General features: G+C 40.1%; 2 protein-coding genes across 3 annotated transcripts; both read left to right on the top strand.

Moving 5' to 3' along the window:
- The first annotated feature begins 1,097 nt into the window (after nucleotides 1-1,097).
- On the top strand, nucleotides 1,098-10,368 carry rab6bb (RAB6B, member RAS oncogene family b). Its single transcript, XM_047369251.1, has 8 exons — nucleotides 1,098-1,317; nucleotides 6,930-6,988; nucleotides 7,408-7,461; nucleotides 7,901-8,006; nucleotides 8,126-8,237; nucleotides 8,363-8,456; nucleotides 8,772-8,838; nucleotides 9,323-10,368. The coding sequence occupies exons 1-8, from the start codon at nucleotides 1,248-1,250 to the stop codon at nucleotides 9,385-9,387; spliced, it is 627 nt and encodes a 208-aa protein (XP_047225207.1). The 5' UTR covers nucleotides 1,098-1,247; the 3' UTR covers nucleotides 9,388-10,368.
- A 134-nt stretch (nucleotides 10,369-10,502) lies between these two features.
- aire (autoimmune regulator) lies at nucleotides 10,503-23,483 on the top strand. 2 transcript variants are annotated; one of them, XM_047369250.1, is made up of 13 exons: nucleotides 10,503-12,259; nucleotides 13,270-13,444; nucleotides 13,553-13,693; nucleotides 13,871-13,936; nucleotides 14,022-14,159; nucleotides 14,319-14,449; nucleotides 14,537-14,658; nucleotides 14,764-14,833; nucleotides 20,198-20,332; nucleotides 20,436-20,554; nucleotides 22,251-22,329; nucleotides 22,425-22,523; nucleotides 23,207-23,483. In XM_047369250.1, the coding sequence occupies exons 1-13, from the start codon at nucleotides 12,113-12,115 to the stop codon at nucleotides 23,285-23,287; spliced, it is 1,503 nt and encodes a 500-aa protein (XP_047225206.1). In that variant the 5' UTR covers nucleotides 10,503-12,112; the 3' UTR covers nucleotides 23,288-23,483. The 2 variants fall into 2 exon arrangements, with proteins under 2 accessions (XP_047225206.1, XP_047225205.1); XM_047369249.1 differs by having other exon boundaries at nucleotides 23,204-23,483.
- The last annotated feature ends 3,562 nt before the right edge of the window (nucleotides 23,484-27,045 follow it).

Raw genomic sequence — 27,045 nt, 5'->3', positions numbered from 1 at the left:
TGGGCTTGATATTGAATTATCATTCTATCATTATTTTTCTTTAGATATCAATTCCCCTCCAGCTTGAGCCAAATCACTCCTTTAGGGTAGGGCGATGTATTTAAATCCAGTATAGTGACCCGTCTTTAGAATTCATGTAGTTAGTAAAATTGAGTAAACTTGTGTGTAATTTAATCTCTTTCGTTTGTGACTATTTATAGTGTATGTAGATTCTCACTGATGGCATCAAAACTGTGAATGAACACAAATGCAATTATGTAGCAAACACAAAATTATAAAAGAACTTTAAATATATTTTAGATTCCTTAAAGTAGCCGCCCTTTGCTGTGGTGACTGAAATATTAACCTTTGGCCGTCTCTCAATGAACCTCTGGGAAGTTCTTTCAAAAACTCTCTGGAAAACAATTTCAGGTAACCACCTCATGAAGCTCAAGGAGAGAATACCAAGAGTGTAAAACAGTAATCAGAGCAAATGGTGGCAATTTCTAAAAAATCAAAAATGTAAAAATGTTTAGTTATTTGACACTTTTTGTTTACTACATAATTCCATATGTGTTCATTCATAATTCTGTTGCTTTTGGTGAGAATCTACATTGTAAATAGTCATGAAAATAAAGAGACCCATTAGGTGAGAAAGTGTATCAAAAACGTTTGACCAATGTGTATATAGCTGATGATTTTCCGTTGACAGCTAATTTAAGATTAGAGTAGATCAGAGTAGTAAACAACAATATTTTTAATACAAAAAAATGTGAATTTAATGAAAAATATTTGTAATACCGACTTAAAGATTGGTATCTGACAAGTTGTGTTATAATTTATGAAGACGTCATGTTTAGGGCGTCCTATTTTAGTGAAATCATTCTGGCATCAGAAGAGGCTGTATGGAAGCAGTTTAATTTCTAAAATAATCTATAATTAGGGGGGTAACATTAACATCAACTGGTCTTTAATTACTATCAATATAGTTGCACCTCCATCGTGCCTGTTTTGTTAAGTTCGCATCTTGAGGCAGGAACATCGTAGCTGAATACGAACGGAAAGGTGAGGGATTTAAAAGAGGTGAGGTCGCGCAGGCGCACACGCTGCCTAAACTGACAGGACGATGCTGAGCTGCATTTCCACCATTCTGTGAGGAGAGGAGGATCCTCCTGCGCACCCACGGCACACAGGGAGACGCAGGCCAATAAAGAAGAAAAATAGCAATAAAATACGTATAAAATAAGTTAAGCTTTTTATCTGCCGCCATGTCAGCCGGAGGAGATTTGGGGAACCCCCTGAGGAAATTTAAACTCGTGTTTTTAGGAGAGCAAAGCGGTGAGTCAGTGATGATGGGGGGGTTGGGTGTCGAAAATGGGTGTGCATGTTAAAGAGTACGTATGTAATAATCTTTTTTGACTCGTTGAGAGGTTAAAGTTAATCCAGAAGACGTTGGCCTGGGTATATGTAATGCCGATGCGCCGGCAGCATCAGTGGCACCAGGATAATTTGATTAAAAGACAAAAAGAGGAAGGGGAAAAAACAGCATACCTGTAAATTCAACTAATGAATCAGTAAATATGATTGTGAATCAGCGCCTATGTAGTGTCGCAAATGAGTCTAACTCGCATCATAGCAGGCGAAATGAATGGGGATGTTTTGATGTGCTGCAGTGACCGTGAAATATATTCATCCTTTTCTCCTATTTCCATCCACTATTCTTGACATATCCCACTTGATTCTTTCACATAAAAACATTCCAAATATCTCACCTTGGTTCAATTTTCTGTATTTTCAAATAGGATAACAGTCTCCCATGTGTCAGTTCGGGACACACCCTAGACTGCCGATGTCTGTAGCACCTCCAAAGCACGCAGTCTCCAGCTCTGTCCCATAAATAATCCCAGGAAAACAAAAAGGGCTGGACACCGCTCAAACATTATACTGTTATCAATAATCCTTTCATTCAAGGTGGGAAGGGCTGTGAATTGATGGTATGAGACAAATTCACAAGAAGAAGATCGATAATGGTTTAGTGCTCTGATATTAGACACCCAAAGTGGCAGTAAAAGAGCCAATATCCTATAAAAAGCAATGATAAGGTAAGGATAACCAGCTCTAATATGAAAGTAGGTATGTGATTTTCACTGTGATGTCTCAGTGTGTGTGTATGTGTGTGTGTGTGTCTGTCTGTTGCATTTCTGTGGGAGAGTGTGTTTTTGTGGCCTGTACTGCAATGTTGCTATCCATGGTGCTGAAGAGAGGCCTAGTGTGGTCTCGCTTTAATAATGCTTCAAGGCTGGAATGAGGACAGAGGCCTGCTGGACACATATTCTTTCTACTCTCACTCATGTGCAGATCTGATATAAAATGTTTCTCTGGATGGTTGTGCAACAATTTTGTTTGGTGTGGCTTTTGAATAACTATTATTACGTGCCAAAGGCAACTATTAACAAAGTTAGTAATTTTGATCAAGATTACTAAGTCGGGGACCCACTTGATCATCAGGAATTAATAGCCAAAGAAATCTCAGTCTGTGAATTACTGTTTTATGAATACCTGCCTGGTGAGCTGTGGTGTTATAGAACAACTGATGAAGTAACGAATTCGCGCCCTGGCGTTTTCAGACCACAAGCCCTACACACATATACAAAATAAACACAAACAACTTCTCTTCAAATACAAGAATTTATTATAAAATTCTTCAACTGTTAGTTAAAATACTTCAGATAACAAAACTCTTTAAATGAACTAGTAGCACTTAACTAAACTACTAATTAATAATGAAAAGAATAAGGAAACTGATAAATTGAAAAAAGGAAACAAAATAAAACTGAAAACAATAACCAATACATAGATGCAATGATTTTACAGTTTAGTGAGGACAACCAAGATTTGATTTGAGAATCTGAATGAGGCCAGATTAGCTTTAAAACTAACAAAGAACAACAGCTGCTATGTGCAACCAGTTCACAATGCAAAGCAGAAGGATAAGTAAAACATTATGTTGTAAAAACAATTTGTCAAATTAGAAATTGATAACCTTTTGGACAATTGATTCTTAATGTTGGGTTATCTAGCCATTACACAGACTGATTGTGATTGAATAGAGGGATGGACTACTAAGATTGTGGCAAAAAACATTTATAGACTTACAGCTTGGCCATTGTCACGTCAAATCCGGAATTGGGGTTCAGCTGACAACAAAGCAAATGGTGGCTAACGTTTTAATTTAGCAACCCCTTTAAGTCCCACCCTTATCGTTAAATTGCATTAATACAAATTATAATGTGTGTATGAGCGCTGGTGCGGAGCTACGTCTGATCGCAGTGCGAACAGAACAAAGCTGTGCAGGAAACACAGCAGAACTAATGGTGACTACCGTTTCAGCATTAGGAGAGCTTTAGCATCAGGGAAAATGGAGACACAATTAAGCATATTTATAAGGACTATGCCAACATATTTTACACAGGTTAGTGAGAAGAGATCTCAGTGGCCTGTTAGCACTCAAATGGTTAGGGACCACAACAAAGCAATACAATGAAATATACAACATTTAAATAGTTTTATCCTAAACCAATTTTCCTTTCCCAGACACAACCTCTTACGTGAATCATTCTGATAAACAAGGAGACTTGATAAATCCAGTGAATTGCGTGCTGGCAACTTTTAGTCTAGCTGCTGGGGAGAACGCCTGCTTGGAGGGGTGCACATGTTAGGCATGCAGAGCTGTGGTTCCAATGCTGTCTCCTCTCAGGGCAGGGGAGGGGAAACTACTTGATCCCTATAATTAGGGCCACTGTATCTTTTTAGGTAATCTTTGACTCAGATTCTTTCCTGCTGGAGCTTAGACGGCCAGTTCAGGCAGCTAGTCTTATTTTCGTCTAGGGTACAGTCACCAGATACACAGACAGCAGATCGTACTTTACTTTGGATCCAATCTGCCATCTTTTACCTGGCCAGCAAGATCAAAACGTTCAAGTGCGTGTCCCTTATGCAGCGGTTACTGCAGGTATTTAATAGAGTTGTTCCTGTATCGCCTGATTTGGGAAATCAAATAGTCATGAATTGTTGTGGCAGCTGACAACGGCAAAAGTAAAACCCGAGCTCATGTTCGAACTGGTAAAGCTGGCAGTTACAGCACAAAGTAACCAAATTTATTGTTAACGCTGGCTCTCACTTTGGGTATCTGGAAGTATGAAATCGGATGGCGGAAGTCTGTCATGGCAGCCTGCGTATGCTCTTACAGAAATCTGTGGATAGTTCAATTGGTCCTCCCATGGCTGGGCCCAACTGGAGGATGCTTGGATTTATGTAAATGAGGAGGAAAAGCACAGGACCCACTTTGGTCTTTCAAGAGAACTCCATTTATCTCAAAATGTTCTTAAATATCAGAATCTGCTTCAGTGTCTGAAGTACGTTCATTTCAATTCAATTCTTTACTTATATAACACCAATTCACAATGAATGTCATCTCAGGTCATAATACAGGTCCTTCTCAAAATATTAGCATATTGTGATAAAGTTCATTATTTTCCATAATGTCATGATGAAAATTTAACATTCATATATTTTAGATTCATTGCACACTAACTGAAATATTTCAGGTCTTTTATTGTCTTAATACGGATGATTTTGGCATACAGCTCATGAAAACCCAAAATTCCTATCTCACAAAATTAGCATATCATTAAAAGGGTCTCTAAACGAGCTATGAACCTAATCATCTGAATCAACGAGTTAACTCTAAACACCTGCAAAAGATTCCTGAGGCCTTTAAAACTCCCAGCCTGGTTCATCACTCAAAACCCCGATCATGGGTAAGACTGCCGACCTGACTGCTGTCCAGAATGCCACTATTGACACCCTCAAGCAAGAGGGTAAGACACAGAAAGAAATTTCTGAACGAATAAGCTGTTCCCAGAGTGTTGTATCAAGGCACCTCAGTGGGAAGTCTGTGGGAAGGAAAAAGTGTGGCAGAAAACGCTGCACAACAAGAAGAGGTGACTGGACCCTGAGGAAGATTGTGGAGAAGGGCCGATTCCAGACCTTGGGGGACCTGCGGAAGCAGTGGACTAAGTCTGGAGTAGAAACATCCAGAGCCACCGTGCACAGGCGTGTGCAGGAAATGGGCTACAGGTGCTGCATTCCCCAGGTCAAGCCACTTTTGAACCAGAAACAGCGGCAGAAGCGCCTGACCTGGGCTACAGAGAAGCAGCATTGGACTGTTGCTCAGTGGTCCAAAGTACATTTTTCGGATGAAAGCAAATTCTGCATGTCATTCGGAAATCAAGGTGCCAGAGTCTGGAGGAAGACTGGGGAGAAGGAAATGCCAAAATGCCAGAAGTCCAGTGTCAAGTACCCACAGTCAGTGATGGTCCGGGTTGCCGTGTCAGCTGCTGGTGTTGGTCCACTGTGTTTTATCAAGGGCAGGGTCAATGCAGCTAGCTATTAGAAGATTTTGGAGCACTTCATGCTTCCATCTGCTGAAAAGCTTTATGGAGATAAAGATTTCATTTTTCAGCACGACCTGGCACCTGCTCACAGTGCCAAAACCACTGGTAAATGGTTTACTGACCATGGTATCACTGTGCTCAATTGGCCTGCCAACTCTCCTGACCTGAACCCCATAGAGAATCTGTGGGATATTGTGAAGAGAACGTTGAGAGACTCAAGACCCAACACTCTGGATGAGCTAAAGGCCGCTATCGAAGCATCCTGGGCCTCCATAAGACCTCAGCAGTGCCACAGGCTGATTGCCTCCATGCCACGCCGCATTGAAGCAGTCATTTCTGCCAAATGATTCCCGACCAAGTATTGAGTGCATAACTGTACATGATTATTTGAAGGTTGATGTTTTTTGTATTAAAAACACTTTTCTTTTTTTGGTCGGAGGAAATATGCTAATTTTGTGAGATAGGAATTTTGGGTTTTCATGAGCTGTATGCCAAAATCATCCGTATTAAGACAATAAAAGACCTGAAATATGTCTGTTAGTGTGCAATGAATCTAAAATATATGAATGTTAAATTTTCATCATGACATTATGGAAAATAATGAACTTTATCACAATATGCTAATATTTTGAGAAGGACCTGTAGATCCAATTCCTTATCCAGAAATACATAATCAGATCATGCTACTAGAATCCAATTATATAGACAGGTTCAAGTTCTGTCCAATGCGTTCAGTCTCAATTCAGTCTCACGTATAAAACAATACAGTCAAATTACATCAATTATGCCGATTGGTAAAAGATATCCAACTAAGAAAGCCAAGTTGATTGCATCACGACTTGACTTTGCTGCAGTCCTGCATCCCTGTCGAGAATTTACATCTGTTAAATGACAAATCAGTATCATGTGACAATTTCTGGCAGAGCTGCACCATATATTGAATAGAAATCATCATTGCCATATCAATGTTTGCAAAGATATGAGATGCCAACGCTTTTAGACAGTGCTTTGGCTCTGTGGTGCAATGATGGAACAAGTTAGGCTTAATGCCTAAACAACGTTTGTTCATAGAACGCTAAACCTTGAAATCAGCTGTATTTTTGTTGTGAGATTTGTGTTAAATAACATTTTCTAAATGTATTGTGTTTATTTCATGTCTCTGTTAAATTTGTTTTAAGAAATAGTTCTGCCCTTGTTGATTTGTATATTGTTTGTGAATTTGTTAATTTTTCAGGTAGATTTTCATATTTATTTTCACTTACAGTGTGTAATCGTATTAGAAATCAGCATTCAATGATATTATTGTAAATTCACGTTTGCTTATAGTATTAGTCTACTCTAAGGGAATGTGGTTATATCACTTACAAAATAGGGGTACAAATTGACCTGGGGCCATTTAATAGTACGTTTTACCTGAGAAGCCATCACAAATGTTGGATATTGGGCTCCGGACATACTTTCTTAACATAACATCTCTGTGTGTTTGTGTTTCAGTGGGCAAAACATCTCTCATCACCAGATTCATGTATGACAGTTTTGACAACACATATCAGGTGAGGCTTGGAAGTGCAACATGTGAACTTGTTAGTAGGTATTGATCTGGTCAGTAAGTGCATTTCAGGATTGACGATGGGGAATTTGTACATGTAGGTATAATAACACTGATAATGTTATTGATCTAAAATGCAAAAGATAAGCTAATGAATCATATTACACTGAGGTAGTCTGAGTCAAAACATTTGTCATAATACATTAACGTTTTTTGACTAAAGACCAAACTCAAATGTAGGTAATTGTATGATAGTGCTATGAGTGTTTTGGAAAAGGCAAAATAGATTGTTCTTTTAGTTGAATTTGGTTTATTATTTTTGTAGATAAATAATTACTTTGCTTGGAGCAATAAATTCTGTACAAACTCAGTGTTTTGTTCTTTCTTTGATTTTCCACAAAAATGCTATTTCTTTTCCCGTAGGCGACCATTGGAATTGACTTCCTATCAAAGACCATGTACCTGGAAGACCGGACAGTAGGAAACTCTGAAATTCATTTTGGAACTTGCATGTAGAAATACTACACTTTTAGGGTTTAAGCCTACCACTGTCATTGAATGTTCCAGTTTCCTCTCTGTTTTGACTAATCTTTGATTTGATTTGCCTAATCACTGCTCTCTTTATGCTCTAACATGATTATCTGAAGGTTATTTATCCTAGTAAGAGCTTTAGCACATTTTTTTCTTGTAATAAGCCATAGTCATGGATCATCTTCTTTAACTTGTACAAATGCTATTTCTGTCACGGGATATTATCCTCTGCCAGCCTGCACATGAGCTGATATGGGCTTATCCCTGAGAAAAAAAAAAAACCTTTACTTGTGTTTAGCTTGTGTGAGGTTTGACAGTTTATGTGTGAACAGCTGCTGGGTGTGTGTGTGTGTGTGTGTGTGTATGTGTGTGTGTTCATATGCAGGTAAGGCTGCAGCTTTGGGATACAGCTGGACAGGAGCGCTTTAGGAGCCTCATTCCCAGCTACATCCGGGACTCTACAGTGGCGGTGGTTGTCTATGACATTACAAGTGAGCCCTTGTTGATTAAATTTTTAAATAAACAAAGCTTTATTTAAAAGTGTGCTGGTTTTTAATGTCACAGCGAGAGACCGGTTCTAAATTAATGCCCTAATCTCCTATCTCCTTAGACGTAAACTCGTTCCAGCAGACCTGCAAATGGATTGACGACGTCAGAACGGAGAGAGGAAGTGATGTAATCATCATGCTCGTCGGCAACAAGACAGATCTGGAGGAAAAGAGGTAAAAAGGCTGTTTTGTAATTAACTCCAACATTTAACTGCCATTTAAAAGAGGCTGTTGAAAGCAACACGTCAGAGCTGAATGAATAAGCCTGAGATGTCAAGTCTGACGGGATCTTTCTGCAGGCAAATCACGATTGAGGAAGGAGAGCAGAGAGCCAAGGAGCTGAACGTCATGTTCATTGAGACCAGTGCCAAGACGGGCTCCAACGTCAAACAGGTGATCCCAGTTTCACCAGATTTTACTGCATTTTTGATGGAGCTTTGCTGCAGATTCACTGCTTCTTCTGCAGACAACAAAGATGATGAAACACTTTTTTACAGATATATTCAACAAAACAAATGAAAACAAACAATAAGAAGAAGGAAAAAATCAATAGGTTATATTAGATACCCAACAAAAAGAAATACAATAACAAGAGGAATAAGGATAAGTCGAAATATTTGAAGCTGTTGCAGGGTGGATTTAAAAAGTTATAATAAATGAATAAACACAAATCCTCTCATCTGTATCATTCTGTGTTTCTCGTTCCAGCTGTTTCGTCGAGTGGCGGCTGCCCTACCTGGGATGGAAAGTCTGGACGACGCAAACCCCGAAGGCAGTATCCTTTACAACCTTTCTGGTCCTCTGTGTCAAGAGCCAAGCGGCTGAGAAGCCGACCAGCTTATTTTTAATCTTTTAGTGGCTGCTGGCAGCCGCACAAACAGACACCATCGACCATTAAACGATTTATGCTTGAGAAGGAAGGAATGCACAGTCAGGAAGAGGCTGTTGATGCAGGGGTTTGGCACCACATAGTGGCTGTCAGAAAAGTGACAGCAGGGGAGGAGGTGTAGCGGAGAAGGTACCTTTAAAACAGTCAGTCATTTTCTACCGCTTATTCCATAGTGGGTCGCGGGGGAGCTGGTGCCTATCTCCAGCAGCTAATTAATTGATGATATAGAGTTAAAATAAATGTTCTGTGTTTGATTTACTTTCTTACATGGTTTCATTTCATTATAAATGGACATCCGCTAACAATTATATATTTGACACTGACATTTGAAGTCCTGATGTGTGACGTTTTCCTTAATGGAAATTCCCAGTGATTGACATCAAGCTGGACAAACCAGCAGAGCCCACCGTCCCGGAGGGCGGGTGTTCGTGTTAACTCAGAGCTGCTTCTGGAAGGCTCCCTTCACACCATAGGCTTGTTGTGTTGCTTAATACCAGCTAGCTTCCAGTTGACTTCTCTAATTGGATATAGGAGCAAGGCCTTGTATCTGATTGGACAAATCAAATGTTATCTTTCAGTCTTGTTCAGTTGTAAGATATTGTATACTTTGTCAATATGTAAGAGACTGGACGAGGAGAAAAATAAACATGTTGCAATGAAAAGGAACAATAAAAAAAGAAACAGTTTGGGGAAAAATAAGAAAAAAAAGAGAAAAATGGGGCAACCAACAGAGTTCTTTTCGCTGTTATGTTTTGTATTTTTTATATATAAAAAGGGAAAGCACCAAAAATAAGGCCTAAACACAGAAGGGGAAAAGTCAGAGGGTCAGCTCTTGATGGCCGAACACGTCTGAATGTCTGCAGCACGCATGCACGCTGATCTGATCTCTGACCTTTGGCCAGCCCTCCAGGGTCTCAGTGCTCTGGTGGGGGGCCGACTATCTTAAAATGTTTTATAGCATCTCTCTATAGCATCTCATGACAAAACCTTTCTCATTTAATATTCCCCACAAGAGTCAAATAACTTCCAGTAGGTTCACCTAACAGTAGCTGTGAAAACGTGGCACTGTCTCTCTCTCTCTTTTATAGAACAAACTGTACTGTGGTTAAAAAAAATAAAGAGCTAATAAAAAAGACAGCTTACTGTCACAACCCTCTGTCCCTCCATCTTACCCTCTGCTGTTCCTTCTTGCCTCCCTCTTTCTCTCTCCCTTCAGTCTCCCTTCCCTCCATCCTGGAAATAGACATATAACAATCCACTGTAATGCACTGCACTGTATATAATAATGTAATATGTATGTTGTGAACGTCCCTCTGTAGAAGTGGTCCTTGTTCACCAGTATGAATAGTGTAATAACGTTTAATGATGAATAAATTACAGATTAAAGGGCTTCACTCTCCTAACCATCAACATTCACCTGGTAGCAAAATGGTCAATTTTATTTTTACTTTGGATTCTAATTCTGGTATATTTTTGTAAAAGTGTTCAGAACATATCTTGTCAGAAGAAAAAAACTAAATGATGTGTGTTGATGAGAGATTATGCCTTAATACACTATTTACTACCCTTTACATTTCGGTTACGTTCAGGTTTGATTAAATCAATTTCTACTTTTTTCAGTATAGCGCAACTCAGTTCAGTTCAATTTAATGCAACTGGATTGCTTTCAGCTCAGCTAAGTTCAATAAAATTCAGTTCTATTCAGTTCTATTAAATTCAATATAGGACAATGCATTTCAATTCAGTTCAGTTTAATTAAACTTCAGTTAATAGTATTGCAGTTCAGTACATCCATTGTGTATGCCTGGTTATTCTTGTGGGGTTGCGAATCATCCCTAGGGGTCTTTGGGTCAGCGGTGGGGTACACCCTAGACAGATCATCAGAGGGCCACAGAGAACAGACAACTATGCACACACACACACACACACACACACACACACACACACACACACACACACACACACACACACACACACACACACATGTCTGACGGCACCTAAAGCTGTATTGTAAGTGAATGGTTTTCTTGCATTGCATTTTCACCTTAATCTAGCTGTTAACTGTTTCATGCACTCTTGCTTATGTATCTGTGAATAATTTTAGAGGACAATTTAACTGTACAGCCTGTTTTTAAATATTTGTATCAAGCTATTTTGAGACATTTTCAGGAAATTGGGATGTTTTCTAGCCTGTTCCAAGAATATCACTACAGTATTCTCAATTATTACTCAATTTACATGATAATATCCTTATTGTGGCTTCAGCTTAGAGAAATAATAATCTTTTTAGCACAGAGATTACAACATTAGATAATAACTCAACTGCATTCTTGTAAAAAAAAATGCTACAATAAAATAACAAAAACAAATGTCTGCGATGGACAGATGACTAAGTTAGGCTTAAATCTGTCTCCTGCTGATCTCAATATTTGCATTTTTGTAAATGTCAAGTAAAACAAATCTAAAAAATTTACTGCAAAATATTTTATTTACCCGGGCATTTTTTTTTTTGGTCTTGTTTGAGAAAAAATTAATCCTATGGCTATTAAATGAGAAACAACAGCTGGGTCGAGAGCATAACAGCCAACTGGTCATGCAGTCCAGTTGTTTACAGTTTTGATTCGCTCCAGTTCATTGCAAAGTGATAATTATCACACTAATGCTCAGCTCTCTGCGGTGAGTCACAGTCTGAAAACCTGATAGTCAAGGGGAAGTTGAGATGGAAAGAACCTTTTAGAAGGAAAACGCTCATTGCAACACAACATGTCACCTCAACATGCTCTCCTGGTGTAAGAGGACAGGTATTCCCCTGGATGAAGGCGGTTAGAGTCGTTAGTGGACAAACAAACTCTACAGAGGTCTAAGGAATGGTCTTCTTCTGGTTTATGAGGCTGTGTGGTCTGTCTGTGGGTCTCATGAAGCTCTCAGTTGTAAACAGTGACATACAAATGGATATCTAATAGAGAAATTAAAAATGTGTTTACAGTAAGATGGAAAATAATCTAAGATGTACAATATATGCTGGTGCTCTTAAACAGTGCACCTGCTGAGAATTTCCTTACTAGAGAAGGACACACCTCCTGCACCCAGAGGGCTAGATGTATGGTCTCAGGCCTGGTCGACTCCTCACTCAAGTTCTCGTTTACACTTGAAGCAGATCATGTCCAGAGTGGAGGTGTTCAGAGAAGCCAACCTTCGCTCTCTGCTGCGCGAGCTGCGTACTGACATAGCGATGGCTGTGGATGACCCTTTTCCTATTGTGTATGGTTTAGCAGACAAAAACATCATCACTGAACAACAGCTGCAGGTAAGCAACAGAAACAGATGTCCAACCTTTTAAAGGTTGGACATCTCCCGGTGGTTGGTATCTCCACCCGCCGATGTACTTGTGGTTCTCGGTATCCGGGGCTGGGTGCTTTGGTGTATGTCAGCTCACTCCCGGTGGCTGCTTGCCGGGGCCTGGACCTCTGGGCTCAGTCGGGCCTCTGCTTGGGGAGTGATATGTCCCGGGGTCTCGGGTCTCTGGGCCCATGGCTGAATCTGCTCGGGCTTAGACGGCTGCCGGCGGGGCCTGTGGGCTCGTCGCTGCAGCTCCCTGGGGCTTCTGCACTGTGGGTCTGTGGCTCCTCGCTACTGCATATTTTTATGGAGAAACCTTGTATATACATGCGCGCACACACTCAGACCCACAGGTGTTTAGATTCGGGTGTTAACAGATACACAAATGTTCTATATTGACCTGCATTTGCCACTAAATACATCTTGCAGTCATAAGTACCATGCACCTTTCGGTAAAAAGGCTGGTAATACGTACATTTCTGCAGGTGTAGAAGCAAGCAGGGTGTTATCTTGTACTCTCTTCATCCTTCTTTCTTTCCTCCATTCTATTCTCCTTCTCTCCCCTTTTCCTTTTTGCCCCTCTTTCTCTCTTTTGTGCTTCTTCTTTTTCCTTTCCATTTCTGTCACCGTGTCCGTAACAACTGAAATAATCCCAAAGCAGTTTCTAATAAAGTTTCCTTTAATGAATATCAAACAGAGCTTTAAAGCGTTCACTGTAATGCTCCACTTGTGAAAGTAAATCTGTTGGGCTTTTTCCTGGCACTCCGACAACAATTCTGAGTGCTTCTCTGCTGGACAGGACATGGTAAAAAAAAGAAGAAAAAAAAAAGAAATACATTTATTTTGAGTTTTTAAAACTTAATCTTACCTCCTATGTTTCTGGACAAGTACCTTTAGTTGATTGATTTAGATTTTCAGAGGTTGTCTACCATTGTCTACCATACAGTGTTTTGAAACTTCCACCTTTGTTTTCTTTAGGATACTCTTAAAAAGGAAGGTAGTGAGGGAATTCACAAAGCCATGTACTCCCTCCTGTCCTGGCTGTCGGACCAGAGCAGATCAACTCTCCAAGCTTTCTGGAGCAACTTATCAAAGGACTACAACATGGACAGCTACCCAAAGCTAAAGACACTTCTCACTAACCTGAAAACCGGTATGTAAAATCCAAATTTCTTTAAAACATTTCCTTCTTACAGAGGTGTGGTTAAATATGACTCATATGACAGATTTATTGAGGTCTGTTACTGTTGATTTCGTTTAGAAAGGGACGCTCCAAGGTTCAAAGCTAAAAACAGATCCTCTGGTGGAGTCAAAGCTTCTCACAGCAAGAAGAGGAGCCATGAGGACAGGGGGACAAATGTTCAGCATTCAGAGTATCATGCCCAGACAAGTGATGGAACAGGTCATCTTTCTTTGTTCTGTTCAATTCTCCCTCCGACAGCATTCCACCAGTCAGCACATACCAAACTGGAAGAATTGATATTGTTGGCTAGAAGAAAAATGAGAAATAAATCTCATTCCTTTTAATAAGCTTGTTGACATGCAACCAACTTAACTTAACTTCTGTTTTTTGCACCAGTGAATAAAGTCAAGCTGTACAGAGTGAAGAGCGAAGCTGGAGCTCTGCAGCTACCATCTGGAAACAGTAATACAGTACACTCTTAATTGAAATAAATGAACCTTCATTAGTTCTTATTTCATGCCAGAAACCCATCAAAATCCTGTCACAGGTCTGCAGATAGCATCTTCCTCTGTTCAGAGAGGGGTAGTCCTTTCCTCTTCTTCATCCTCCTCCTCTTCAGATCTGCCATTAAGCCACGATAAAAAAGAAAACATACAAATCAAACAGGAGTATACTGCATTGGATGGTAAGCCATTGAAATACTCACTTTGTCACTTTTTAAACTTTGATCAAACTGTCAAATGTCATGAGGATGCAGTTTCAAACAGCTTTTTTGCACTGTTTTGCTGATTTTTTCTGTCTGTATAAGAGATTATTTAAGAAAAACTGTATTGTCTTTAAACAGGGTCAATCAGAAAGTGCATTAAAGTTGCTGAAAGTTTCCACTCATATAGTTTAGCAGAGAAGTCCAATGAAGAAAAGTCAAAATCTTCGAGTGCCAAGTTTATCCAGCAGGGGGAGACAAACATAATCATGGTAAGCCAACTCTGTCAACTACATAGTTTAAATGGACATTTTATTTCTTATCTGCTCTGAGCTGTATGTGTTTGTTGTTGTGTTTAGATACACTCTAATGAAGATGAGTGTGCAGTCTGTAAGGATGGCGGGGAGTTGATTTGCTGTGACGGCTGTCCTCGAGCCTTTCATCTGACCTGCCTCAACCCTCCGCTCACTTCAATACCCAGGTAAACGATTAAAGAGGTAAATGTTAACAGCTTTTACATAATGGGTATTTGTTTAAATGTGGTTTTTTTTTTTTTTTTTACAAAAAAATATGTTGTAATTTACAGTGGCTCTTGGCAGTGTGAGTGGTGTTGTGGGTTAAGAGTAAAACAAGAATGTGCTCTACAACCTGTACAGGTGTGTATCTGAAAAGCCTTTCATTATTATATAACATTTTACACTGTCTAAAAAAAAAAGGTGAGTTGAGAAATCCTTTATATCAATGAGGCATTTTCTCTTTTATCCACAATGATCAATTCAATTCATTCAGTTTTATTTATATAGCGCCAATTCACAACACGTCGTCTCAAGGCACTTCACAACAGTCTGGTACATACATTCCAATTTATCCTAACCATTGAACAGTGCAATCAGAGTTAGTTATTTATTCAAATTGGATAAAAAGTTTTTCTGTCTAAGGAAACCCAGCAGATTGCATCCAGTCAGTGACTTGCAGCATTCCCTCCTCCCGGATGAGCATGTAGAGACAGTGGACAGTCACTGGCGTTGACTTTGCAGCAATCCCTCATACTGAGCATGCATGTAGCGACAGTGGAGAGGAAAAACTCCCTTTTAACAGGAAGAAACCTCCAGCAGAACCAGGCTCAGTGTGAGCAGCCATCTGCCACGACCGACTGGGGGATAGAGAGAACAGAGCAGAGACACAAAGAGAACAAAGAAGCACTGATCCAGGAGTACTTTCTATGGGAAGGAAAAGTAAATCAGAATCAGAATCAGCTTTATTGCCAAGTTCGTGCATACAAACAAGGAATTTGACTCCGGTACACTTTGCTCTTTTGTTCTGTTTTTGCATTATAGAATATACATATTTACAATGAACAATATACACATAACTAAAAGAAAAGGTGCATTTGCAACATCTGTATGCTGTTGTTCTGTACTCTATTGAATGTTCATCAGAGAAACAGCCTGGGGGAAGAAACTGTCTCTGTGGCGGCTGGTTTTAGTGAACAGTGCTCTGTAGCGGCGGCCTGAAGGTAAAACTCTGAACAGTTTATGTGCAGGGTGTGTGGGGTCTGCAGAGATTTTGGCAGCTCTTTTCTTGACCCTAGACCTGTATAAGTCCTGGATGGAGGGAAGGTCAGCTCTGATTATTCTCTCTGCAGTCCTGATTATTCGTTGCAGTCTGGACCTGTCCTGTTTTGTGGATGAGCCAAACCACACTGAGATGGATGAAGACAGGACAGACTGAATGATGACAGTGTAGAAGATGACCAGCAGCTCCTGTGGAAGGTTGAACTTCTTGAGTTGCCTCAAGAAGTACAGTCTCTGCTGGGCCTTCTTTCGAACAGTGTCTATGTGCGACGACCATCTCAGGTCCTCTGAGATGGTGGTTCCTAGGAACCTGAAGTGGTCCACGGCCGATACAGTGTTGTTGAGGATGGTGAGGGGGGTGTATGGGGGTGGTGTTCTCCGAAAGTCCACCACCATTTCCACAGTCTTGAGTGGGTTGAGTTCAAGGTAGTTCTGACCGCACCAGTGTACCAGCCGATCCACCTGCTGTCTGTATGCAGACTCATCACCGTCCTGGATCAGTCCAATGACAGTGGTGTCGTCTGCAAACTTAAGGAGTTTCACGGACGAGTCCGATGAGGTGCAGTCATTTGTGTGCAGGGAGAAGAGGAGTGGGGATAGAACACACCCCTGGGGGGCACCAGTACTTATTGATCTGGATTGGGAGAAGATGCTCCCCAGTCTCACCTGCTGCTGTCGGTCTGTCAGGAAGCTGTTGATCCACTGACAGGTGGAGGCTGGGACCTGTTTGCTCGGTAAGCAAATTGCAGGGGGTCCAGCAGGGGGCCTGTCATGTCTTTCAGGTGCTTCAGCACCAGCCGCTCAAAGGACTTCATGATCACAGACGTCAGGGCTACAGGCCTGTAGTCATTTAATCCTACAATGGTGGGTTTCTTGGGAACCGGGATGATGGTGGATCGTTTGAGGCAGGAGGGGACCTCACATTTCTCCAGTGACATGTTGAAGATTCTTGTGAAGATCGGAGCAAGTTGATGTGCACAGACTTTCAGACATGATGGGGAGACGTTATCAGGTCCTCCAGCTTTCTTTGTTTTCATGTGCTGAAAGAGCCTGTTTACCTCTTCTTCGGAGATCTTTAGTGCAGGCAGAGGATCTGAAGGTAGGGGGTTGGTTACTTTATGGGAGGAATTTGTTCCTGAATGGGATGTGGAGGAGATGGTTTGAGGTGTGAATGGCTTCTTGTCACGTCTGCAGTAGAAGCCATTCAGACAGTTGGCCAGGAGACGACTCTGTTCAGGATGGGTGGAGGGCTCTTGTAGGCAGTCAGGTTTCTCAGACCAGTCCATACAGCTGAAGTGTCACCAGTAGAAAGGCTGTTCTTAAGCTTCTCACTATAGCTTCTCTTAGCTGCTTTGATCTCTTTTGTTAGTCTGTTCCTGGCCTGCCTGTACTGCGCCCAATCTCCACTGCTGCGAGCTTCTTCCTTTTCCCTGCGCAGATTCCTGAGATGTGGAGTAAACCATGGCTTATTGTTCCCAAAGGTGCAGAAGGTCTTGGTCTGCACACACATGTCCTCACAGAAACTGATGTATGATGTCACCACATTAGTTAGTTGGTTTAAGTCAGTGGCTGAGGTTTCAAAAACAGTCCAGTCTGTGCATTCAAAGCAGGCCTGTAGCATCTGCTTTGATTCCTCAGTCCACTTCTTAACAGTGTGAACCTTGGGTTTGGAAGCTCTTAGTTTCTGTCTGTAGGTTGGGATGAGGTGGATTAGATAATGATCCGAAAAACCCAGAGCAGCCCTGGTAACAGCATAATATGAGTCCAATGTTAATGGATGCATAGGGGTTGGACAATGAAACTGAAACACCTGGTTTTAGACCACAATAATTTATTAGTATGATGTAGGGCCTCCTTTTGCGGCCAATACAGCGTCAATTCGTCTTGGGAATTACATATACAAGTCCTGCACAGTGGTCAGAGGGATTTTAAGCCATTCTTCTTGCAGGATAGTGGCCAGGTCACTACGTGATACTGGTGGAGGAAAACGTTTCCTGACTCGCTCCTCCAAAACACCCCAAAGTGGCTCAATAATATTTAGATCTGGTGACTGTGCAGGCCATGGGACATGATCAACTTCACTTTCATGTTTATCAAACCAATCTTTCACCAGTCTTGCTGTATGTATTGGTGCATTGTCATCCTGATACACGGCACCGCCTTCAGGATACATTGTTTGAACCATTGGATGCACATGGTCCTCAAGAATGGTTCGGTAGTCCTTGGCAGTGACGCGCCCATCTAGCATCTTGGCACATTTAATTTGGGCAGCCGTGGTTTTATGTTTATTGGATACAATCTGGGTTAGCACCCGAACATCCCTTTCAAACAGCTTCCTCTTGCGTCCACAGTTAATCCTGTTGGATGTGGTTCATCCTTCTTGGTGGTATGCTGACATTACCCTGGATATCGTGGATCTTGATACATCACAAAGACTTGCTGTCTTGGTCACAGATGCGCCAGCAAGACGTGCACCAACAATTTGTCCTCTTTTGAACTCTGGTATGACACCTATAATGTTGTGTGCATTTCAATATTTTGAGCAAAACCGTGTTCCTACCCTGCTAATTGAACCTTCACACTCTGCTCTTACTGGTGCAATGTGCAATCAATGAAGACTGGCTACCAGGCTGGTCCAATTTAGCCATGAAACCTTCCACACTAAAATGACAGGTGTTTCAGTTTCATTGTCCAACTCCTGTAGCTCCTTTAATTGTTTCACCTAGAAAGAAAGAACAGATACACTTTGAGCCAGTTTTCAAGGTTAGAGTCTGAAAGAGAGCACATAGAGTTATTCACAGTAAAAGTTCAGTCAATTGCCATGTCTAGGAGAGAGAAAGGGCTAAACACTAAAAGACAGGGCCATGTGGTAGAGGGTGAGCATTAAGTTGTTGCCAGCAGAAGCTCGGACGATGCCCCCCTCCAGAAAGGTGTCACAGGTAGACACAGAGCCAGGCCAGGTGTAGCTTCTAGGAAGAGAAAAGAGAGAGAACATAAAGTTAAAAGCTGAAATAACAGCAAATAATGCAAAATTGGAGAGTAGTATGAGAATGTAGCGAAGAGAGTGAAAGTGGTCATTATGTCCTCCAGCAGCCTATAAGCCTATAGCAGCATAAGTACAGAGATAGCTCAGGATAACGCTTTTAACTGCATTTTGTGGACATCCTTATAGTAAAGAATTACAATAATCCAGTCTTGAGAGTCCAGCCTTGAGGTAACAAATGCATGGACTAGTTTTTCAGCGTCACTCCTGGATAGGATATTTCTAATTTTGGCAATGTTCCGGAGGTGAAAGAAGGAAATCCTAGAAACCTGTTTAATATAGGATTTAAATGACATGTCCTGGTCAAAAGTAACACCAAGGTTTTTTACTTTATTACCAGAGTTCAATTTAATGCCATCCAGGTTAAGTGATTGACTAAGCAGTTTCTTTTTTAAAGACTCCGGTCCAAAGACGACAACTTCTGTCTTGTCTGAATTTAGAAGCAAAAAATTTAAAGTCATCCTAGTTTTTATGTCTTCAAGACATGCTTGCAGTCTATCTAACTAGGTGGGTTCATCAAGATTTATGGATAAGTAAAGCTGAGTATCATCAGCGTAACTGTGAAAATGTATCCTATTCTGCCTGGTAATTTTACCTTGGAAGCATATATATAGTAAAGAGAATTGGCCCAAGTACTGAACCCTGTGGTACTCCACAATTAACCCTGGAGTTTAAAGATAATTTATCATTTACATGAACAAACTGGAATCTGTCACATAGATAAGATTTAAACCAGCCTAGCGCTGTTCCCCTGATCCCTACAGCATATTCCAGCCTTTCTAAGAGAATATTGTGATCGACTGTATCAAATGCAGCACTGAGATCTAACAGAACCAGTATAGACACAAGTCCATTATCTGAGGCCATAAGAATATCATTAGTGACTTTCAGCAGAGCTGTTTCAGTGCTATGATGAACTCTGAAGCCTGACTGAAACTCTTCAAACAGGTCATTGCTGTGTAAATGCTCACACATTTGATTAGCAACTATTTTCTCAAGAATTTTAGATAAGAATGGACGATTGGATATAGGTCTGTAATTTTTCAAGTCATCTCGATCAAGCGAAGGTTTCTTGAGTAAACGTTTAATTACAGCTAACTTAAAAGCCTGTGGTGCATAACCATTTACTAAAGATAGATTATCTTTAGTAAATATCTAAAATGGGGCTGGTAATCAGAGGGAACACTTCCTTAAATAAATTGGTTGGGATTGGGTCTAACATACAAGTTGAAGGTTTAGATGAAGCTAATATTTCTGATAACTCAGGAAGCTTCACAGGATCAAAACAGTCCAAACACAGATCATATTTATTATATTCCAAAATCACGATTGCCTGCTTTCCTGTAGCTATCCAGTTTAATTTAATGCTTTAGCTGAAGGGGATGCTCTGTTTTTCAATTCAGGTTTTCCCCACCCAGCCTCAACAAACAAGCATAAACTCCACGAACTCCATCTCAGACAACTGCTTCTACCCTGCTTTGTCATCCTCCCTCAGAAGTGTAACAGACTCTGTCAAAGTGTCGAATGGCAAAAACCAGGTGAGGAGTTTTAGTTTCATCTTTCCTTCAGCCATTTATCTTCTTTACCCTTCATTATGTTTTGCTGATTCATGTTTGCTACAAGTGTGAACTGTGTTTCCAGTGCTCAGGTGGAGAGCTGCTTGCCATGAGGGAGGTATGTGGTGTTTGTCACCTTGGAGGAGACCTGACTCACTGCCTTCAGTGTTTAAAGCATTTCCATGCACGCTGCCACTTTTCCAAGTAGGACAAACACTTATTTCTTTTTTTTTTCAGTCAGATTATGAATATTTCAGATGAAAAATTATCAAAAGGATTATTATGTACAATGCCTTGCAAAAGTATTCATACCTCTTCAACTTCTCATTTTGTCATGTTGAAAAAATGTACTTTGATACCCTTAAATCAAATCCAGTGCAATAAATTGCCTTCAGAATAAATCTGGTCTTTGTGGACTGGATCAAAAGCCATGTGGGAGACACAGCAAACATGTGCAAGAAGGTTCTCAGATGTAATGAAAACTGCACTTCTGGCAGGTATGCAAAACACTATTTGCATTGGAAAAAGTACACTGCATATCACCTGAACAAATTATACCCAAGCTGAAACATTGTTGTGGCAGCATCATGCTGTAGGGCTACAAAATGTAAAAAGGTTCAAGATGTATTACTTTTGCAAGGCATTCCTGACATTTTATTGAATGCATCATCAATTTCCAAAACATTCTGGTTCTGACCCATACTAAAGCAGTGTCAAAGTCGTGTAACAATTGCTAATTTTAGCATAGAAACATTACTAATAATCCAAGCAAACAAGGGAGTAAACATTTTCAAATGACACATTGCCTTTCCCATTCTGAAAATTGGCTAGAAACAAATTAGGCCTGAGTTATGTGTCGATGCATTATAAAGGGAAACAGGATGTCATGCATTATAAACTGAAGGTTTGTAGACACGGTTATCAACTGAATTCAAGAATTATTAGGTTGCACCAAGAATTTTATTCAAGACAACATAACGTAACATAACATAACGTAACGTAACATAACGTAACGTAACGTAACGTAACGTAACCTAACGTAACGTAACGTAACGTAACGTAACGTAACGTAACATAACGTAACGTAACGTAACGTAACGTAACGTAACGTAACGTAACGTAACGTAACGTAACATGACATGACATGACATGACATGAGACCCCCCCCAAAAATGTACCAAAATAAACAGTTGGATTAATTTAATTATTTAATTATTAGTGAAAATATACCACTGCAATAAAAGGTGAACTTAGTCAGAGGCTTTATATGTGCCAAAAAATATGTAAGGCGCTGTATGACAACAGTTTTTATCCTGTCTATCTATCAACTGAAGCCAAAATATACTGATAGTAATAATCTCTAAATGTTATTGATTTCTGGTTTCATGTTAAGCTGTCTTATTGGGTGTTTCATGCCCTACAGTTGGATCATGTCCCTAATTATTCAGAACTATTGATCTACTCTTTGCAGAGCAGATTTCTTGGAGCTCCCTCTCTTTCAGGCTAGTATTGATCAGCCATACTAACATTGCCCTAAAAGTGTGCCAGTAGATCCAATTTCCAAATGCTGGCTAATGGATTATAAAATGGATCTTTGCAAATGTTACTCTGGGTCAATACTTTTATAAAATGACATAAGAGATGTTAATGAAAAATGAAAGGTAGATGTCATGTGCTTTTGTTGCACTACCTGTTTGATAACTGGCTTTAGTTTTGAAATTGAACTGAACCAAACCATATGAATCCGTTTTACACAGAACTGAACACAGAATTGCCAGATGAAAGGGTTTGAAGCTCCCTGAAGCTCTGCAATGCTCAAATAACATATTGATTGAGGGAAACCTGATACACTTCAGAACTGAGCAGTCTGACTCACTCGCAATGTTTGTGTGCTTCAAAGAGGGATATCCGTCTGCCTGTCCTGTTCCAGACCTTGGAGCAGCTCTGCAGAGAAAGAAACTGAGCCCAGAGGCATACAGGTGTGTCTGCACACATTTACAACAGAGACAAAGTGGAAAGAAAAGCCTGCACATGCTGCATTGTAATCTGTGTTCTGTTTCTGCTTTGTGTTTAGCCTTCACCAACAGTCCAGAACCCATTCAGTCAAGATCAGAGCACTTCCTTCTCTGAACCAGTCATCAATAAGGACGAACTTGACTCCATCCTGGGAGATGTGAGTGAGGCGCTGTTACATACCAAATGATGCAAATTTGATGGAAATGCTGCTCTTCTTGTCATACAGGCAGTAGAAGTGTTATATCCATTAAAGACATTTTAATGATCTTGATGGGGATGGGGAACAGCAACTCAGCAGGGGATATAAAGCATGATTCAGAGAGCTAGTAGTCTTCTCTTATTTATGTTTTATTTCTGCTGTGCATTAAGTGTATTTAAATTTGACTTTAACTTTTATAATGATTAAATATTAGGTACCATTAGATACAGGTTTGACAAGGAATATCTAATTATTCTAATAATGTTTTTTGGTAAATAGTTGTTTTTCTTAATACAGTCAAATAGAAGTAAAATATACCTTCTGCAACATTACCTGTTGTGTTTCATAGTCTCTAAAGACAGAGATAATGAGCGCTTTCTTCCCACTTAACCTGTAATTCTGACGTTTCAGAGTTTCCTTGTATGTATTTACACTTGTGGATTCCTGAGAAAAAAAACCCATTACTGAACATATATTGTTAAATAACAACGTTTGAGTTCCAACAGTAGGCTGTATTAACTCGTCACATTTGTCTTTAAGTACAGCTAATCTTGAAAGACACACATGGTTGAAATGCCGTTACACCTGGATATGTGCTTCTCATCCTTTCCCTTGTTCTTCTACTCTTTCCCTCACAGCAGAGCTCCATTGATGGCCTGTTGCAATGGGCCTTCCACAACATCTCTAGGCCTCTTCCAGACTCTCAGGGATGCTACAAGTAAAAGATAATGATGCACTCAGCATTATAAAACAGGAATGGTAAATTAATCCCTAGCCAACTGAAATGAGATGATATTAAGAATAACTCAAAAGTCGCAGCCTGTCTACCGCTTTAATTTAAAAATACATGTTAAGTGTTGTTTTTATGATTGATCAGTTTGTTTTAAATCATTTAATAAAATTTTTCCATCCCACTTATATTCTGTGTGTTGAATATTTAGTTTTTGAAGCTTGCCACAGATTTCCAACTGGATTTATTTCTGGTCTTTGACTAGGCCATTCCAATACATGAAGGTGCTTTGATCTAAAGCGTTCCATTGTAGCTCTGGCTGCATGTTTAAGGTTTTGTCCTGCTGGAAGTCTTTCACAACCTCTACCCCCTTTGTTTTCCCCAGGACTGGCCTGTTTTAAGCCCCATCCTTCGTACCGACAGTATAATACTCGTACTTGTACTCGTACTTCTACTTGTACCCTTTTTCTTCTGTTTCATCCGGGACCAGGTCACGGGAGCAGCAGACTCAGTAGAGATGGCCAGACTTCCCTCTCCCCAGACACCTCCTCCAGCCCCTCCAGAGAGAGCCCAAGGCCTTCCCAGGTCGGCCTCTTACAAGGCACTGTTTGTTCAGCTTAACCAACAACTCTATGCTAGAATATTTGTGTTAGTCAGAAAGTTTTCCTTTTCTCTAAATATAATAAATAAATAAATAAATAAACAAATAAATAAAATATGACCATAATGACAAAGGATTATTTTAGGGATGTTTAGAACAAACTGAGGTTTTGTGATAGATGTTGGTACTCTCTGGCCCAAACTTCAAGCCAGCATATTATGAAGCTCTTCTAAGGTTTCTGTGTCACACGTAGAGTTAATATCACGGTCAGAGTTGTACAAAAGCTATTAGATTTGTCTTCTGCCTGCTGTTGTGACCTAAAAGATGCTGCAAGTTCTTTGTGTCCACTGACATGCCGACAGCAACGCCCATGTTTTCAACAATAATAGGTAGTTCTGCATAAACCCACTACAGCCAAAAGAAACAATGAAAACTTTCAAGGTTTTTAATATTATTTCTGTTTCAGATTCCCACGGTACAACAGATGTTTTTAATCCAGTGAAATATTTACCCTGGGAAATTCCTCTGTTTAACAGGAATTCCTGCAGGACTATATCACATAGATGAGGAATGTTGTTATTGTCATGCGATTCATGAGGTTTAGTATGACTGCCAGTGGGATGAAACTTGGCCAAGAAGCACAAAGATTTTCCTCCTCTCGGTATTTGGTTTCCATGGCTCCCAGCACCTTCAGATCCAAAACAGAGGATGATAAACATGCTGTGTGCTGCATCTTTACACGTGCAGATTTGTTTATTTGTCAGTATATTTATTTTAAATGGCTCATGAAACATCTTGTGAAGCGACGACATTTGTGGAAACATCACACAAAAACAAACAGATTTTCATCGCATAAATTATTCGCAGTTTCTTCAGATGTGTGAATGACAAGCACAAATCTGGCACTTTTCCAATCTTCATGGTTTCTCTAGTTAGTCAATACAATCCAAGTACCTTAACCAAGTTCATTTAAGTCAGAAACTCACACTTTATTCTTGTTCAAGAAGCTTTTAGTCTGTGAGCTAACCTTAAAACCTTTGCAAAAAAAAAAAAAGAGCAAACACTTTCACAACCGCAAGGTGGCTCCCATCTCACAGATGCAACAAAGCACCATCTGCTGGATTTCACTTTGCTAACATTGTCAAGCAATCGTTGCAATATGATAAGAGGAAGTGTTTCCTCTGACAAATAATGTTTGTGCTGATAGTGAAGTGGGAATTACCCAGATTGTTTTAGAACAAAGAGAACAGTTTTGCCTACAAAAAAGAACCAATGAAATCACTGAAGAGAGAAAGCTTCATTTTAGGAGAACACAATTGTTGTTATAAAGTCAATTTATGAAACATAATCATTTCACAGTGCATAATAATGCACAGTGAAAATGGGGTAATTCTGTAACAGGAAATTTGCTGGCTTTTAAAAAATAACTTAATTTTGATGAAATATGAATGTAGGGACATTGGGGCAGGGACAGCAAAAGGAAAGTGCAGGTAATCACAACTAACGAAGGGGGGATTCATGCACCAATAAACTCACAGACTTCTATTAGATACACCTTCTAAATGCCAGCTTGGAGCTCCCTTTACCTTCAGAACTGTTCTAATTCTTTGTGGCAAAGATTCAACAAGGCATCACAAACATTCCTCAGAGATCTTAGGGCATATTAACATGATAGCATCACAACGTTACTGCAGATTATTTAGTTCAGCCATGATTTTCTTATTACCATTCAGATTTATGGCGTTCACTACTAGTAGTTATCCTGTCAACAGATACACCCACCTGAGCTGTGGATCTCTTTGCTTCTCCAGAGTCACCATGGGCCTATGTTAATGGAAAAGCTTTGGAGAGAAGAGAGGTATCTTCTCTTGGGTAAACACTACTTTCATATCAGAAAGACTTTTGGTTCCAGGCGTCTCTAAGAGTGGCATGCTGAGCTGGTAAGAATAGATCTAGTCTGAACTGGACATCTCATAGACAACAAGCTGATTTAGGACACACATTGTAAAACAGATACTAAACAGGATGACCTATTTGAAATTTTTCACTATCAGCCAATTAATTACTTCTTTGACTAATGCTCTATTTACCCACCCCTACCCAGATTTGTCGGCTGCGCATCAGTGATACAAATCCTCTGTTCCTCCATATCCCAAAGGTGCTCTATTGGATTGTGTTCTGATGACTGCAGAGGTTATTGGAGTACAGTGAAATCATTGTCATGTTCAAGATATCACTTTGAGATGATTTAAGGTTTGTGACATGGGACATTACCCTGCTGGAAGTAACCATCAGAAGATAGGCACACTGTGGGTCCTAAAGGGATGAATATGGGCAGTAACAATACTCAGGCAGGCTGCGGTATTCAAATGATTCTCAACTGATACTAAAAGGCCCAGCGTTTGCCAAGAAAACATCCCCCATACCGTTACACAACCTTCTGGATACAAGGCAGAAATGATGCATGCTTTTAGGTCGTTTAAACCAGGAAACATTTTTTGCAATTTGTTATTGTCAGTAACCCGAGTTTCCTCTACTGAGCTGACTGAAGCGGTACCTGATGTGGTCTACTGCTGCTGCAACCCATCTGCTATGCATTCAGAGATGGTATTCAGCAGATTAATGAATATTTCAACTACTGTTGCCTTTGAATCATCTCAAACTATTCTCCCCATTCTCGTCTGACCTCTGATATCAAAAAGGGAGTTTGGTTGACACAACTACTGATCACTGGATTTTTTTTTCTTTTTCAGACAATTATCTGTAAACCCAGTATCAGCAGTTTCGGAAATACTCAGACCATCTCATCTGACACCAACAACAAACTCACATTCAAAGTCACTTAAATCCCATTTTCGCCCCATTGTGATGCTTAGTTTGAACTTCAGCAAGTCATTCACGGTGTCTAGATGCCTAAATGCATTGAGTTACTGCCATATGATTGGCTGATTCTGTGATTGTATAAAACAATTAAACAGATGAGTGAATTCAAGTATATTAGGGCATCTTGTCCTTGCCATGGAAATTATTACACAAAGCTAATACATTGGGTTGGAAGCATATCACCCAAATTATGAGCTGTAATTTTCAAGGCAAGGGTAAAAGTACTTCTTACTTTTCCTGTTGCAAATTACCTGATGTACCTGATG

Source organism: Girardinichthys multiradiatus, chromosome 6 (genome assembly GCF_021462225.1).
Source record: "Girardinichthys multiradiatus isolate DD_20200921_A chromosome 6, DD_fGirMul_XY1, whole genome shotgun sequence".
In the NCBI taxonomy this organism is placed as follows: domain Eukaryota; kingdom Metazoa; phylum Chordata; class Actinopteri; order Cyprinodontiformes; family Goodeidae; genus Girardinichthys; species Girardinichthys multiradiatus.
The sequence above is the reverse complement of the archived record's forward strand: the minus strand, read 5'-3'. Positions and strand labels throughout refer to the sequence as shown.

Excerpts from the sequence above, each read along its gene's own strand:
- rab6bb (XM_047369251.1), top strand. The coding sequence starts at position 1,248 with ATGTCAGCCGGAGGAGATTTGGGGAACCCCCTGAGGAAATTTAAACTC. Across the intron at positions 6,989-7,407 it reads GTTTTGACAACACATATCAG|GCGACCATTGGAATTGACTT; the intron begins GTGAGGCTTGGA and ends CTTTTCCCGTAG. Across the intron at positions 8,457-8,771 it reads CGGGCTCCAACGTCAAACAG|CTGTTTCGTCGAGTGGCGGC; the intron begins GTGATCCCAGTT and ends TTCTCGTTCCAG.
- aire (XM_047369249.1), top strand. The coding sequence starts at position 12,113 with ATGTCCAGAGTGGAGGTGTTCAGAGAAGCCAACCTTCGCTCTCTGCTG. Across the intron at positions 13,937-14,021 it reads GCAGCTACCATCTGGAAACA|GTCTGCAGATAGCATCTTCC; the intron begins GTAATACAGTAC and ends ATCCTGTCACAG. Across the intron at positions 14,450-14,536 it reads GGGAGACAAACATAATCATG|ATACACTCTAATGAAGATGA; the intron begins GTAAGCCAACTC and ends TGTTGTGTTTAG.